Source organism: Aureobasidium namibiae, assembly GCF_000721765.1.
Source record: "Aureobasidium namibiae CBS 147.97 unplaced genomic scaffold scaffold_18, whole genome shotgun sequence".
NCBI lineage: Eukaryota > Fungi > Ascomycota > Dothideomycetes > Dothideales > Saccotheciaceae > Aureobasidium > Aureobasidium namibiae.
This window is the reverse complement of record NW_013581191.1, coordinates 452,588-465,852: the sequence shown is the minus strand read 5'-3', so window position 1 is coordinate 465,852 and position 13,265 is coordinate 452,588. Positions and strand designations below refer to the sequence as shown.

At 51.1% G+C, this 13,265-nt stretch overlaps 7 protein-coding genes across 7 annotated transcripts; 3 read left to right on the top strand and 4 right to left on the bottom strand.

Annotated features, from left to right (window-relative positions):
• Positions 1-11: 11 nt before the first annotated feature.
• Positions 12-907, top strand: M436DRAFT_85066 (uncharacterized protein; the record flags this gene model as incomplete). Its single annotated transcript, XM_013568774.1, has 4 exons — positions 12-43; positions 234-312; positions 365-370; positions 425-907. The coding sequence occupies 4 exons, from the start codon at positions 12-14 to the stop codon at positions 905-907; spliced, it is 600 nt and encodes a 199-aa protein (XP_013424228.1).
• A 570-nt stretch (positions 908-1,477) lies between these two features.
• On the bottom strand, positions 1,478-2,085 carry M436DRAFT_54952 (uncharacterized protein; the record flags this gene model as incomplete). The annotated part of the gene is made up of 2 exons (XM_013568640.1): positions 1,478-1,851; positions 1,908-2,085. 2 exons carry the CDS (start codon positions 2,083-2,085, stop codon positions 1,478-1,480), a joined length of 552 nt encoding a protein of 183 aa, XP_013424094.1.
• A 351-nt stretch (positions 2,086-2,436) lies between these two features.
• On the top strand, positions 2,437-4,291 carry M436DRAFT_85064 (Phosphoacetylglucosamine mutase; the record flags this gene model as incomplete). The annotated part of the gene is made up of 5 exons (XM_013568773.1): positions 2,437-2,526; positions 2,583-2,596; positions 2,647-2,791; positions 2,849-3,376; positions 3,425-4,291. The coding sequence occupies 5 exons, from the start codon at positions 2,437-2,439 to the stop codon at positions 4,289-4,291; spliced, it is 1,644 nt and encodes a 547-aa protein (XP_013424227.1).
• Positions 4,292-4,950: 659 nt separating this feature from the next.
• On the top strand, positions 4,951-6,231 carry M436DRAFT_54551 (FAD/NAD(P)-binding domain-containing protein; the record flags this gene model as incomplete). The annotated part of the gene is made up of 1 exon (XM_013568585.1): positions 4,951-6,231. One exon carries the CDS (start codon positions 4,951-4,953, stop codon positions 6,229-6,231), a length of 1,281 nt encoding a protein of 426 aa, XP_013424039.1.
• A 362-nt stretch (positions 6,232-6,593) lies between these two features.
• Positions 6,594-8,540, bottom strand: M436DRAFT_54659 (cysteine proteinase; the record flags this gene model as incomplete). Its single annotated transcript, XM_013568596.1, has 1 exon — positions 6,594-8,540. One exon carries the CDS (start codon positions 8,538-8,540, stop codon positions 6,594-6,596), a length of 1,947 nt encoding a protein of 648 aa, XP_013424050.1.
• Positions 8,541-9,318: 778 nt separating this feature from the next.
• Positions 9,319-10,026, bottom strand: M436DRAFT_54713 (gcn5-related n-acetyltransferase; the record flags this gene model as incomplete). Its single annotated transcript, XM_013568601.1, has 1 exon — positions 9,319-10,026. One exon carries the CDS (start codon positions 10,024-10,026, stop codon positions 9,319-9,321), a length of 708 nt encoding a protein of 235 aa, XP_013424055.1.
• Positions 10,027-10,454: 428 nt separating this feature from the next.
• M436DRAFT_54959 (uncharacterized protein) lies at positions 10,455-11,161 on the bottom strand (the record flags this gene model as incomplete). Its single annotated transcript, XM_013568644.1, has 2 exons — positions 10,455-10,800; positions 10,860-11,161. The coding sequence occupies 2 exons, from the start codon at positions 11,159-11,161 to the stop codon at positions 10,455-10,457; spliced, it is 648 nt and encodes a 215-aa protein (XP_013424098.1).
• Between the last annotated feature and the right edge of the window lie 2,104 nt (positions 11,162-13,265).

Sequence of the window (13,265 nt, the reverse complement as noted above, 5' to 3'; positions counted from 1 at the left end):
AACGCGTCAAAATGCCTCAGCAAGAAGAAGGTGTTATGAGAAGGTGTGTTTATACCCGGCCCACGATCGCGAGACGCTGTTTTTGTGTCTCGTAACGCTCCACTATGTCACGAGTGATTGAGAGCATGTCCGAGCTGGTTTCTTTGACTAATTTGGAAGAGCGACGAGAGCAAAGATGTTGGCGCAGGCATAACATTGTGTGAACCATCCTGAGCTGACCTTAATCTTGTTAGGAAGCTTGTCATCATTGGTGATGGTGCTTGCGGAAAGACCAGTCTTCTGAGTGTCTTCACTCTTGGGTACTTCCCCACTGTATGTATTACCATGTCCTAGATGAGTCTGACATTTGCTAACTACAATACAGCGATACGTACGACCTTGATCGATCCAGAGTTCGCTGCTGGCTTACTGACCTTTTGTCTAGGTGCCAACCGTGTTTGAAAACTACGTGACCGATTGCCGTGTAGACGGAAAGTCTGTTCAACTAGCACTGTGGGATACTGCTGGACAGGAAGATTACGAACGTTTGCGACCATTGGCTTACTCACAAGCCCACGTCATCCTGATAGGCTTCTCTATGGATACACCAGACTCGCTGGAAAACGTCAAGCACAAGTGGGCCGATGAAGCCACAGAACGCTGCCCTGGAGTACCCATCATCCTGGTCGGACTCAAAAAGGATCTTCGTGACGACCCCGTAGCACAAGAAGAGATGCGCAAAAGAAGCCAAAAGTTCATTACCAGCAAGGCCGGTGAGGACATGAAGGAACTCATCGGAGCACGAAAGTACCTGGAATGCAGTAGTCTGACAGGCGATGGAGTCGATGATGTCTTCGAGGCGGCTACCAGAGCTGCTCTGCTTGCTGTCGACAAAAAGGATCGTGCAGGCTGCTGCATCATTCTTTAAATGTCACACGCACACGCACACCCACGGCCTTCTTGTTTACTATCTATGACCAGCATTGGGATGGCGTTTTCTGTTTGCGGGATACAAGCGGACTGTCAAATGTGACCAAGGGCAGGTCTTTATTCTTATCTCTTCTGTTGTTTTGCTTTCTATTCGTTTTGGGCAGGGTGTTGAAAAGCCGGATTGAATCTTTCCTTTGTTACAATCGTGCTGATGTTCCAAGAGGACGTTTTTGGAGGCGGCCATGAGGGTGTGTTCTGACCCGATATCCGCTCATTTCGATGTTACCATTTCCCTCTGGTATATTCTCTGTTCCTATCTTAGAAGTCATGGGCAGTCTTTCAGTGCAGGGTGGCCCAAGGTTGCAAACAACTGATTGCTTGTCATTTCACGCTTCGCGTTTCATGCTGTGCTGAATTATTCAGCTGAAGCACCTGGTGCTTTACGCATGGAAAATTGGTGATGGTAGGTGTAAAAGATTTCAAATTTCCCCCAAGACGTGACGGAATGTATGACATGCAGGCCAGAGTATGATACAAGATAATAGCACAGAAATAAGAAAAACACCATCTACCTCGTCCAACCGTAATTCCAGCCATCGGTGCTGGGGCTGTCGGTCTGGATGCGAGCGTATTCAATGGGGACACCGCCCCAGATGTCGTTCTTCATCATGGCGATTCTGTACAACCTTCCAACGTTCTTTCCCTGTGCGGCAGCTTCTCCTTCTTTTACAATGTTTCCAGCCGAGTCCATGAGACGCAGAGCCTCGCATGCTTCTCTCATGCTCTGGTATTGGCGTTCGAGGTCACGCTCGTGCTGTGTGCGCTGCTGAGCCTTGTAGACCTGCCATGCGCGGTGGATTGTCCAGTGTCTGAGATAGCGATCGCGAGAGAATCTGAGTGGTCTGGGTGTGAGGGGATGCGACAGAAAGTAGCGGATCAATTCTGTTTGAAAACAATTAGTGCTGGGTTATGGCGCATCTGTGAACAGATAGACTCACGGATACGAGCATCTTTCTTGGGACCGCCGCGATTCCTCTTTTGCGGTACGGGTGTGCTGGAGAATGATCTTGATTGTTGGATGGCGCGGAGAATGGTGCTGGGTTGAGATGCAGCGGGAGAGGCGGTGATTTGCGGAGCGGCGCTGCGAAGGCAGCGGAGGGAGAAGAGGCTGTTCATGACGGTAGGAGTGTTTCGGAGACCGGCGGAGGAGATCCGTATGTATAGCTTGACCGGAAGAGGGCGACAGTGGTTTGCAGAGCGAATGGACAGGGCTGCTATAGACAGTGCAATGGACGGCTTGACATCTAAAAACCAGGGCTTGGCGTGATCGGACCGCGAGTTTGAGCAGGTCGCAACTCCGCAGTCAATCTTGCCCGTATTCGGCTGCTTTGGGTTTCATATCGACGTTTCCATGTCTAATAATATTGCACCATCAAGGCCAGCCAGCCATCATTCCACCCAGACTTTCTTCTTTGCTTCATACCTCGACACATTGCATCAACCGTCAAACATCCATCGACACTTGCAATGAGCCACGACCAAGCTGTCAAGGAGGCTTCGGCCAAACACACCACTCCCGCTGAGCTGGTGGGCAAGTTCCAGTATGGTACCGCTGGTGTAAGACTGCTTATTTGAACCTGTTGTTGTATACACGATGCTGACAATACTACCAGTTCCGTATGAAGGCGTACGTCATTCTTCCACCTGTCATTCGATACACCAACTTACCATCCTCAGCAACATCCTCGACTCGGTCGTCTACCGTGTTGGACTCCTGGCCTCGTTGCGCTCGCGCAAGCTCAATGGCCAGACCATTGGTGTCATGATCACCGCCAGTCACAACCCTCCCGAGGACAACGGCGTCAAGCTTGTCGATCCTATGGTACACTCCACGCTCCGCTTTCACTCAACTCAGCACCACATCTGACTGCTCATCTAGGGTGAGATGCTCGAGGCTTCATGGGAGAAGTATGCCACTCAACTCGCCAACGCCGACTCCGACGACCACCTCGTCCAGGTCTACAACGACCTCGTCAAGACACTCAAGGTCAACCTAGATGCCCCTGCCAGAGTTATCTTTGCTCGTGACACTCGCGCCTCGGGTTCCCGCCTGGTTGGATGCCTGAACGATGCCCTGACTGCCACCAACGCTGAAGTCACCGACTACAAGATTCTCACTACCCCTCAACTCCACTACCTTGTCCGCTGCGTCAACACAAAGGGCACCCAGGATGAGTATGGCGAGGTCAGCGAAAAGGGCTACTACGAGAAGTTGGCTGCTGCTTTCAAGCAAGCTATGGAACACACAAAGCCCCAGGGTCACTTGACTGTCGACTGTGCAAACGGTGTTGGAGGTCCTAAGCTGCGCGAGCTGCTCAAATACCTTCCATCTCCTGATACCGATGGTGGTCTCGATGTCAAGGTCGTCAACGATGACGTCCACAAGCCCGAAAGCTTGAACCACCAGGTGAGTTGTCCTGGATATCCTGCTATACAACACCTCTGACCAAGACAGTGTGGTGCCGATTTTGTCAAGACTAACCAGCGCGCACCTCCCTCATCCAAGGCTGGTCCTGGAGATCGCTGCTGTTCGCTGGACGGTGATGCTGACCGTATCGTCTTCTATTTCCAAGATGAGAAGAACGTCTTCAGACTCCTGGACGGTGACCGTATTGCTACTCTTGCTGCTTCTTTCATCGCCGAACTCGCCCGTCAATCCGGTCTGATGGAGAAGCTTACTGTTGGTGTTGTGCAGACCGCATATGCTAACGGAGCCTCGACGACATACATCCAGAAGAACTTGGGTCTGCAGATCGTCTGCACTCCTACTGGTGTTAAGCACTTGCATCACGCTGCTACTCGCTTCGATGTCGGTGTTTACTTTGAGGCTAACGGACACGGCACTGTCGTTTTCTCTCCCTCCGCTCTCAAGGCTATCCACACACACCAGCCTCAATCACCTGCTCAGGCTGACGCTCTTACGACATTGATGGCATTGACCGATCTGATCAACCAGACCGTCGGTGATGCGCTCTCGGATCTTCTGCTCGTCGAGGTCATTCTCGCACACAAGGGCTTCAGCTGTGCCGAGTGGCTGCAGACCTACACCGACCTTCCCAACCGTCTCGTCCGTGTTGAAGTCGCCGATCGCAACCAGTTCACCACCGTCGAGGGCACCGCTGAGCGTCAACTCGCAACACCCGCTGGTGCACAGAAGGACATCGAGAAGGTTGTGGCCAAGTACAAGGACGGCAGGAGTTTCGCACGTGCTTCCGGTACCGAAGATGCTGTTCGCGTGTACGCTGAGGCTAGCACGCGTGCCGAAGCAGAAGACCTCGCTGCTGCTGTTGCACAAATTGTGAGAAAGTACGGTGCCAAATAGGGTTTGGATACGTGAGACTGGCGCTGAAGGGCAAGATTAATGAAAAAAGGGGCGAAAAATTGCATGCATCGGAAATAGGATAAAGGTGTCTAAGGCGTTATCGGTTCTCTCTTCTTACTGTTGAGAGCACTTTCCATCTTGTGTTTCGAATAGAGAACAAAAAAGCTCGTATACTGGACTCGATCATCGACATTTGGCTACGGTTCCAAGTCTAAAATGCTTAGTAAGCCGAGCTGTCGCTGGGTCTTTCTTCGCGCTGTCGAGCATCATCCAAATCTCTCCTCTTCTTGTCCAACAGAATAGGGAATGCATTTGGAATCAAGACACGTCGTGACGTGCTGCAAGCATCCATCTTGAACCTTCGGATTATGATTAACATGTTTTGCGAATCCTTCTCGCAGGCCCATATACGAAGACCGATAGGATTCCACAACGACGCCGGACGATACTAAGTCCCGAATGGCTTTTGATTCCATGGAACTTCCATGGAGCTTTGTAAGTACCGACCACACCAATTTAAAACAAACCGATAAGCTCTCCCTCTTGCCATCTCCGACTACAAGTATCGTGTTACTCCCACAAACAAACATCTTGGACATAACTACTTTCCAAAGCAAGGTCCAATTCTTCATACTAAAGGAATCCACCCCAGCCAAAACATGGCATCACCACCAGCATCGCCAAATGTGCTCATCTCAGGCTTCGGCATCGCAAGCACAGTCTTCGCCGCCACTCTGCTGCGCGCCTACCCAAATGCCACCATCACAATCGTCGAACGCGACCCAGCCATGCGCCTCACAGGCGCCAGCGTCGACATCCGCTCCTCAGCCGTCGACATCATAAAATGGATGTCACACGAACCCGCCATCCGCGCAAAAACCACAAAGGAAACCGGCGTTGAATTCGTAGATGATGCTGGAAAATCATTTGCGACGTTGATGGCGACTGGAAACGACAATATCCAAACCATGACTTCTGAATACGAAATCTTCAGAGGAGATTTGGCGCGTATTTTTTGGAAGGAGATTGAAGACAGAGTCACGGTGATCTTTTCGGAAACCGTGGAAAGTTATGTTCAGAAAATGGATTCGGTGCTTGTTTCGTTTGCGAATGGCAAGGCTGCTGCCTCTTACGATTTGTTGGTTGCAGCAGATGGCCTGGGCTCCAAGATCAGAGGAATGATGCTGGGCACCTCGGTCGGGCAACACATCCACGACGAAGGCGTCTACGCATCCTTTTTCGTCATCGAAAAGGACCTCCTCAACGGCTCCAAACTCGCAAAATGGTACAATACCACCGGCGGCAGAGCGATTTTCTTGCGCCCAGACCCAGATCCCAGAGGCCGCACCCGAGGACACTTTATGAACTCTGCATGGCCCTCTGACACCGCTGCCCGCGCCAAAATCAACGCGGCATTGAGAGCAGGCAACGAAGCATACATGCAACTCGTCGAAGAAACCTTTGCAGACGTCGGATTCCACCAAACGCCAGAGATTCTGGCAGCCATGCGATCCACACCCGACTTCTACGCTTCCAAATTCGCGCAGGTGCGTGCGCCGCGGATCCAAGATGGCAGAGTGGTGCTGCTGGGCGACGCGGGGTACGCGTGCCCGGGCATCGGCACCTCGCTCGCTATAATGGGCGGGCACATTCTCGCTGGCGAATTGCTGCAACACAATCTCGACGTGCCGGCTGCTGCGAAAGCGTATGAGGATTTGATGTTGCCGTATGCGAAGAGTGAGCAAAGTACTCTGGGGGATTATGCCATGCAGATGCTTAATCCGCAGTCGGCGTGGGGGTTGTGGGTTAGGAATACCGTCTTGTGGGCTGTTACTGCGGCAAAGATTGATAGAGTTGCGGTGTGGATGATGGGATGGTTGGGTTTGGAGGAGAAGAAGATTAAAATGCCGGTGTATCCTTGGCCTGAGGTCAAGGCTTGATCGGGGTGGCAGGGGTAATGAATGAATAAGTGGGAACATGCTGGGGGAGGAAAGAGGTGTAATATGTAATTGATGCTGATACGACTTTTGAACTCTCTCGACTCTCTCTGGACATGACGTTTTTCTCGATGTTCTTTGTGCACTTCGATGACTTTTTTACACTACTAGATTGAACTCGGTGAGAGCATTGATAAACCCCTGTATTCAATATGCCAATGGATAAACAACTCTTATGTACAAATACAAAAAAAAGACAGCGACAGATGCAATATGCAAAGAACAAAGTCCGCCATGATGGAAAAAGCAAATCACCAAACCCCACGAGGCAGGCTCAGAAGAGAAAAAAGACATCCCCAGACCGCTCAAACCTCCGGCACCACAATCTCATAAAACAACAGATACACCTCCCTCTGCATGCCTAATACATCACTAGTCTTTGACTCTTTGATTTTGTCATCGCTAATCCTCCACCATCTATTGTGTTGATTGCGTTGTTTGCGCTTCAATCTGCTCAGATCAATGCTCTTTGCTTTTGAGGATGTGCGAGCAGTTTGTTGATATGTTGCTGCTTCAGGGACTACTTTTGAGGAAGGTGTGGAGGTTTGGTGGTGAGAAGATGAAAAGGGCGTTTCGGCACCACTGCTGCTGCTGACTGTGCTTTTTTCGTCGTTGATGGTATCTCCATTTTTTGAACTTTGACGTTGGCGCAAAGAGAAACGCTTTTTTATTGATGAGGAGCGTGAGGATGTGCTGTTGCCGCTGCTGGAGGGCGAGTGTGTGAGACCAGGGGTTGAGGGCTCGAGCATAGGACTCGGCATGCCACTTGCGCGAGGTGTGGTTTGGGCCGAATACATGCCTTGGGTGCCCATGCTCAGCTTTGCACTGTATGGCTCTGCGAGGTATTGGCGTCGGAAACTTTCGTAGTGGCCGCTGTTGTGGCCTCCTTTGTGCGTTACAACGCCTAAGAGACGATACTGATGCTGATCTAATAGTCCGCCGAGTGGTAGTGTCTCTGGGAAACTGACCTTGGCGAGGTTCTTGGTGCTGCTGGAGTTTGGGTCCCAGACACTTCGCGATAGGTGGATGGCGAGGACTTTTGGGAAATTGCTGATGCGCATGTGGCGGGAGATTCGTCTTTTAGGGGCTTGAGACGGATCGGGAAGTCTTATGTTCTTCGGTAGAGCTTCCGGATCTGTAGAAAGCGCACTCTCGATGGCGGACAACTCGTGAGTGAGCAAATTGCGCGTTGGTTCATCCGAGGCACGTGCTAGTTCTTTCGACTTGACTTGAACGGCGTGTTCTAATCGACACCTTTCACATTTGTAGTCGTCGATATGTTCGACTTTCAGCATGCCGTCGAAGCATGCATTCAATGTGGTTGAGGAGTTTTGCGGTACGTTTAGAGTAAGGGTGACGAAGCCAGATACCGAAGGCTTGGGCTTGAAATGGCAGGTCATGCATTCGATCTGGGCCTCAATCTTTCCTTCGAGAGGGAAGCCTGGATCGTCTTGCAAGTCACCGTCCTCTGCTTGCGGTAATTGGCGGACGCTCTGGCGGATTTGCTCAATCTCTGATTTGGCTTGCAAGCCGCGAGCCGACTCTACAGGGTGGAGTTGACTCGGTCGTCCCTTGTGTCCGTTCTCTTTGACGTCTCCGTCAGATTCTGGTGCTTTGAGGGTGGTTGTGCTAGGGCTTCTGAGCGACTTTGCCTTCTTTCTAGCATTTACTCCGGCGTGGTATTCCTCGCTCAGCCTCTCGGCGACGATTTGTAGAAACTCTTGAGCATCTTGTTGCTGTCGACTGATGCGTGTTTTGAAGGCGGTCTCCATGACACTAACGAATGTGCGCGCCGAGATGGCCTTCTTATAGATAGGTCGCTCATTCAGCGCATCCAGAATATCCTTGAGACCAGCGGTGACGAGACCCTGCTGCAAGCCCAGAACTTTCCAGCTCGGCTCTTTTGTCTCATTCATCTTGACGATATCCTTGCTCTCATTGGGCGAGATTTCATCTTCGTGTTGCTCGACAATTGAGTATATCTCTTTTCCATCCAGCTTTCGTCGGTGCAGTTCTCGGATGAGGTATATGCGCAGCTCGGGGAGACCGGCCATGGTCTGCAAGACTGAATTGATGAAGCAGTCATTGGCCGGGTTGACGAGACCAACGACACCTCTCTTGCGAGTTGAGCGCGAGGATTGTGCGGCTTCATCGTCGAGCATAAAGGTGGGACCGAAGACGTAGACGAGGGTGATGGCAGCCAGCGAGGCGCCGGCGGCGTATGTCGCGATGGTGAGGGGTTTGTCGGGCATGTTTGCTGGTATACAGGTCTAAAATTCTGAAAAGCAATGTGTTATGGCTGGTCGCGGCTTGCTATCTGCGGGATCGGAAGGAGTGTACGCTCTGAGAGTAGGGCTGGATGGATGGTCGAGTCGCCGGGATTATGTCATATCATGGTGTGTATGAGGAGCTCCGTTGCCATAGTATGAACAAGAGAGAACAAGGAAAGATAACTCTCCCAGGGCACAGAGACATCCGGCAAAAGGCAGCGGGACAGACATCCACCACCAGTGAACCCTCATTCCCCACACAGCCTTGACGAGCCTCGTGCGCTACGCGTGATGAACCCTCCACCGACCGGCTACCGGCTAGAGTATCTCCCGAAAGCTCTATTTAATTTCCATCGACATCCCCATGTCTTACATCAATGTCGACCCCAACCCTACCGACTGATACGTAAGAGCTGACTTGCTGTCTGATCAATTGTGTGCTATACAAGCTTGATCTCGACATCTGTTTCTGGTATGTATCTCATGTCAACGCCCGCACCACTCTTGCACCAGCCATCCTGATGATCGAATCAAAACATGTTTCAAGACGAGACGGAGATTCACTGTGAATGACAACTGCTTCCATTCCTGATGTTGGCTTTCTTCTGCACTACCTGTCTTCGTTGCTCATTTGTCAACTGGTTCGACTGACCATTTCCATAAACAGCTACCTGTGATACCAGCACCTTGCATTATAGCAACCATCGCGGCAGCAGTAGACAGCTCCTATCTTCATAGCTCATCAATGACAACAAATCCATCATACTCTAAACTCCTCCAACTTCTTCTTCTGCCTCCCCTCGTCATCAAAATTGCTCTCATCCAACCACCCCTCAAACGCCTTCTTCCTTCCCTCCCACTCACTGTCCAACATAGAAAACCAAGTCGTATCCCTATTCCTGCCATGCTTATCAATCAACGCCTGTCTAAATGTTCCCTCCTCCACAAACCCATATCTAGCCGCTGCCCTCCTACTCGGTGCATTCAAACTATGGCACTTCCACTCATACCGTCTGTACCCCATTTCAAACGCATACTTTGCCATCAAATACATGGCTTCAGTGGCCGCAACAGATTTTTGGAGCGCAGAGGAAAACATCAAGTGCCCGACTTCAATGACGCGGTTTTTGGGCTCGATGCGAAGGTAGGAGCACCAGCCTACTGCTTGCTTTTTGCCGTCTACGTGCTTGAGAATGGTGTAGAAGGTTGGGTCTGTAGAGGCGGCTTTGTTCACCATGTCGGTGTGCAGAGCCGAGACTGAGGATGGGCAGGGGTCGTAGGGCATGTAGTCCCAGAGTCTTTCGTTGGCTGTGCCGCCAATGAGAGGAAAGAGTGCTTCGGCGTGGATTGGTGAGAGAGGCTCTAGTGTAACGTATTTTCCGGTCATGGTGATCTCCTTTGACGGCCATGGGGCTGGGTCTGTGTTGGCGATTAGTTCGCCCAATGGGCGTTCGGGTGTGTTGCTCATCCTTGGTGTGAGAATTGATTGTTCCGTGACGGATAGAGACAGTGTGCTATGAGCGTTTTTGACTGTTTCTGATGTTGCTTTTATATATGTGTCTGGTGGATTTTGTGAGTCAGATGCTCCGCGTCGCGCAATTCTCTTGTTGGGAAGGTGCACGCGAATAGCCCAATGAGCTCGTTGTAGCACTGTGCGCCTTATCATAGATGTATTTTAGATGTCAGTGAATAGAAAGTGGTGATTGTTCGTGGGTGCAGAAGAAGAATTGCAGAATGCAGAGAAAGATAGGTAACTACCACAAGAGATGTGCATTTAAATTACTACTCTGGTATAATTTCCAGCATTCAAACACATGGAGACCGGTACTGCATGACACATATCTCGTCAATCGATTGCAGTTCGTCAAAAGAATGTCGAATCACTCAATCGCAGTCTCACAGACGACTCTGTGTCTGCGGCGATGCCTTACCATTCACAATCGTCCCAGCCGCCTCAGCATAATCACACACATCAGAAGAGTCCTTAGCAATCTTCAACCACCTGATCTTGCCTTGGCCATCAACAGCAAACCCGCCAGAGTTCTGCCATCGGTAGGATCCAGCTCCGGTGGGCCTCATATCAATGCCATCCGACTCTTTCAACGACTTCAACGCTCCCATTATATCGCCGTTGACCATGCCGCCCCAACCTAGCGATCCCACTCCCCATGCTGCGTAGCTCTTGCGCTCGGAGTCTGAGACAATAGTATAGCGAGTCGAGTCCGGGAATGCTTTCTTGCCACTGCGATACAATGAGCTGCGTGCTCGTGTTTACACCCTGATCGGCATAAAAGCACTTACCCAACATCCTCGAACCACTGCTTTGATGTCGCCTCATCGCTGTGTTGTACAATAATCACATGCAGCTTCTCGTGCTTGCGACTTTCTGCTCCCAGCAATTGCACCTCTTTCTCTGCAAACGGGCAGCCGCAATGCCGTACGAAAGCCACCAGAGTGGGACTGCCATTGCCGCGTGTCAAGTCGATTAAGCCCACGGGTGCTGGAGCCGCATCGCCAATTGATGGCAGTGCAGCAACAGAGGGTGACGACTGAGGCAGGATCGATTTGAGGGCGGGGATGTACGAGGCGATGTAGCTGGCCATGCTTGCGATGTCTTGCGTGTCGATCGATTTTGTGCTTGCAATGATATGCTGTATCCCTTCTCTTTCTTTGCCTTGCTTTTGAGGGTGGGTTCGGTGGATGGTTTGATTGATACTTGAAAGATGGCCGGATCGATGGCGTTTATGACCCCACCTTGCTATTTGAAATGCTCATGGTTAAGGTTCAGGTGTTTATCGACGTCATGTTTCCTGTGACGCAGCATCACATGCCAAAAGCATATTGGCTGATGTTAGTGAGGTTGGCATAGGAGAGGTGGAGGAGTAGAGGTTGATGCAACAGCGACTATCGTGTTGCGAAAGGGAGCTGAATAGCGCGGCGATGAGGGGATGCGGAGGTTCTATTGAGACAGCCTGCGGAGAAACCCCTCAAGCGACCAACCCCTGGCGGAGGGCTTGCGTATACGTTCCGAGCAGCATCACGAATGTGGTTCACCCATGCAGAGGAAAGAGAAAGGGATGATGTGCAAGGTGGACGAAATCCACGTTTGTCGGCGTCTGTCGGCGCTTACGGAGTATCGTCTTGCATATCAGCAAATTGGAAAATTCCTACTCGAGTATCTGCAGCCCAAATGTGATACGTTCTTCTTCAGCCTCCAGTTGAGAAACCAGAGTCGAAACTGATGAAAAAATAGATCGTTCGCGTCGGCCTGCAGAAGTGCAAGACAGGCGACACCGTGCCAGGAGATTTAAAGCGTAGCCCTAGAGACCTCCCAGCTGGTTCCAAAGAATGGGTTCAACACAAAAATCTTGGTGGTCAAACACAAGAAGAACAGATACTACACTTGATCTAAGCCTACTGGCAAGAGAACTTGAGGCGGATAAGACAGGAGGTAACGAGGGCTTATATAGCCAGCCTTGGTGGAGCGAGTCATGCGACCGTAGGCAGCAGCGCATCGCCAGGCTCCAGCGGCCCAGAAAGCAAGACTTGCAGGATGTGTGTGTTTGATACTTGGCCAATCAATGAACGAAGCAAGGACGGATGGAAGATTGAAGAAGTCGCTGCTGCTCACCGACAACGAAGCGCTTGGAAAACGACTCTTGTCCAAACGAGCGCTGTTCGGGCTTATGCGAGGCGACGGCGCCGTCTGCAGTACTGATCGACCTACCAAAAACCATGCATCCGCGCAATACGCCAACGCAGGCCAGGACACTTGCAATGCAGTCGATGTATTTTCAGGCCAGACTATCATGCTCAAACAACACGGAGTTTTGACTCGGAACATCTTGAGATAGGTGTTGCAGGCAGCAGCCCAACATGACACAAGGCGCTGCTGAGAACACCCAAGTCGCTCAATCATAGCCAACAAAGTCGGGCTCCAAGCAAGCAGGCATGATAAATTCTTGTGAGTGCGCCGTAGTGATGATGCAGTAAAAATCTTGATTCCGGCAACAAGCAAGCAACACCGCGCGGACCAGAAAATGGTGGCGAGAAGCCCCTGACGAGTGCGTTAGTGGAGGGCGACGGCAGAAAGCCATTACCATCCATCCGCTCTCCTTTTCAGAAAGTCGAGAAACAAATCGCATCAAAACTTCTGGAAAGCGCGGTATTGTCGGTGACAATCGATGGCGTTGGTTGTGTACAAGTAGTGGTGTGGATGGCACGATTGGTGTCTCATTCACATGCTGGCCGACAAGACGCGTGCGGCAAAGTGTGCCGAGGATGGTGAGTCATAAATATTGGCGTCTATCGAAAATTACAAAGGCAGCAAGATTCGTGTTCGAGTTGTCGCTGGAAGAGTCGAATGGTTGACCAGAACGCTGTCTGTCGAGGTGTTGTGATTGTTGACAGGTCAGAAAAAAGACAGCCAGGTTGGTGGAAGTGGATAGAAAGATGCGGTTGCGAAACTAGCAGCGGATCAAAAAGATTCGCGAGACAGTCGAGGTTTTAGCGTTGAGCCAAAGCCTTGCTTGGCGCGCGGTGGCTGCGGGTATAAATACTTCGGGCATCCCCTCGGTTTTCGCAACTTTCCCGCGCCTTCACGCTTTGCCCGACCCTTTACGCAACGGCGCCCGCTCCACATCGTCCCCGCACCACATCGCAACTCGCCGCATTAAACAACAACAATCGCTGCGTCCATTACGCGTT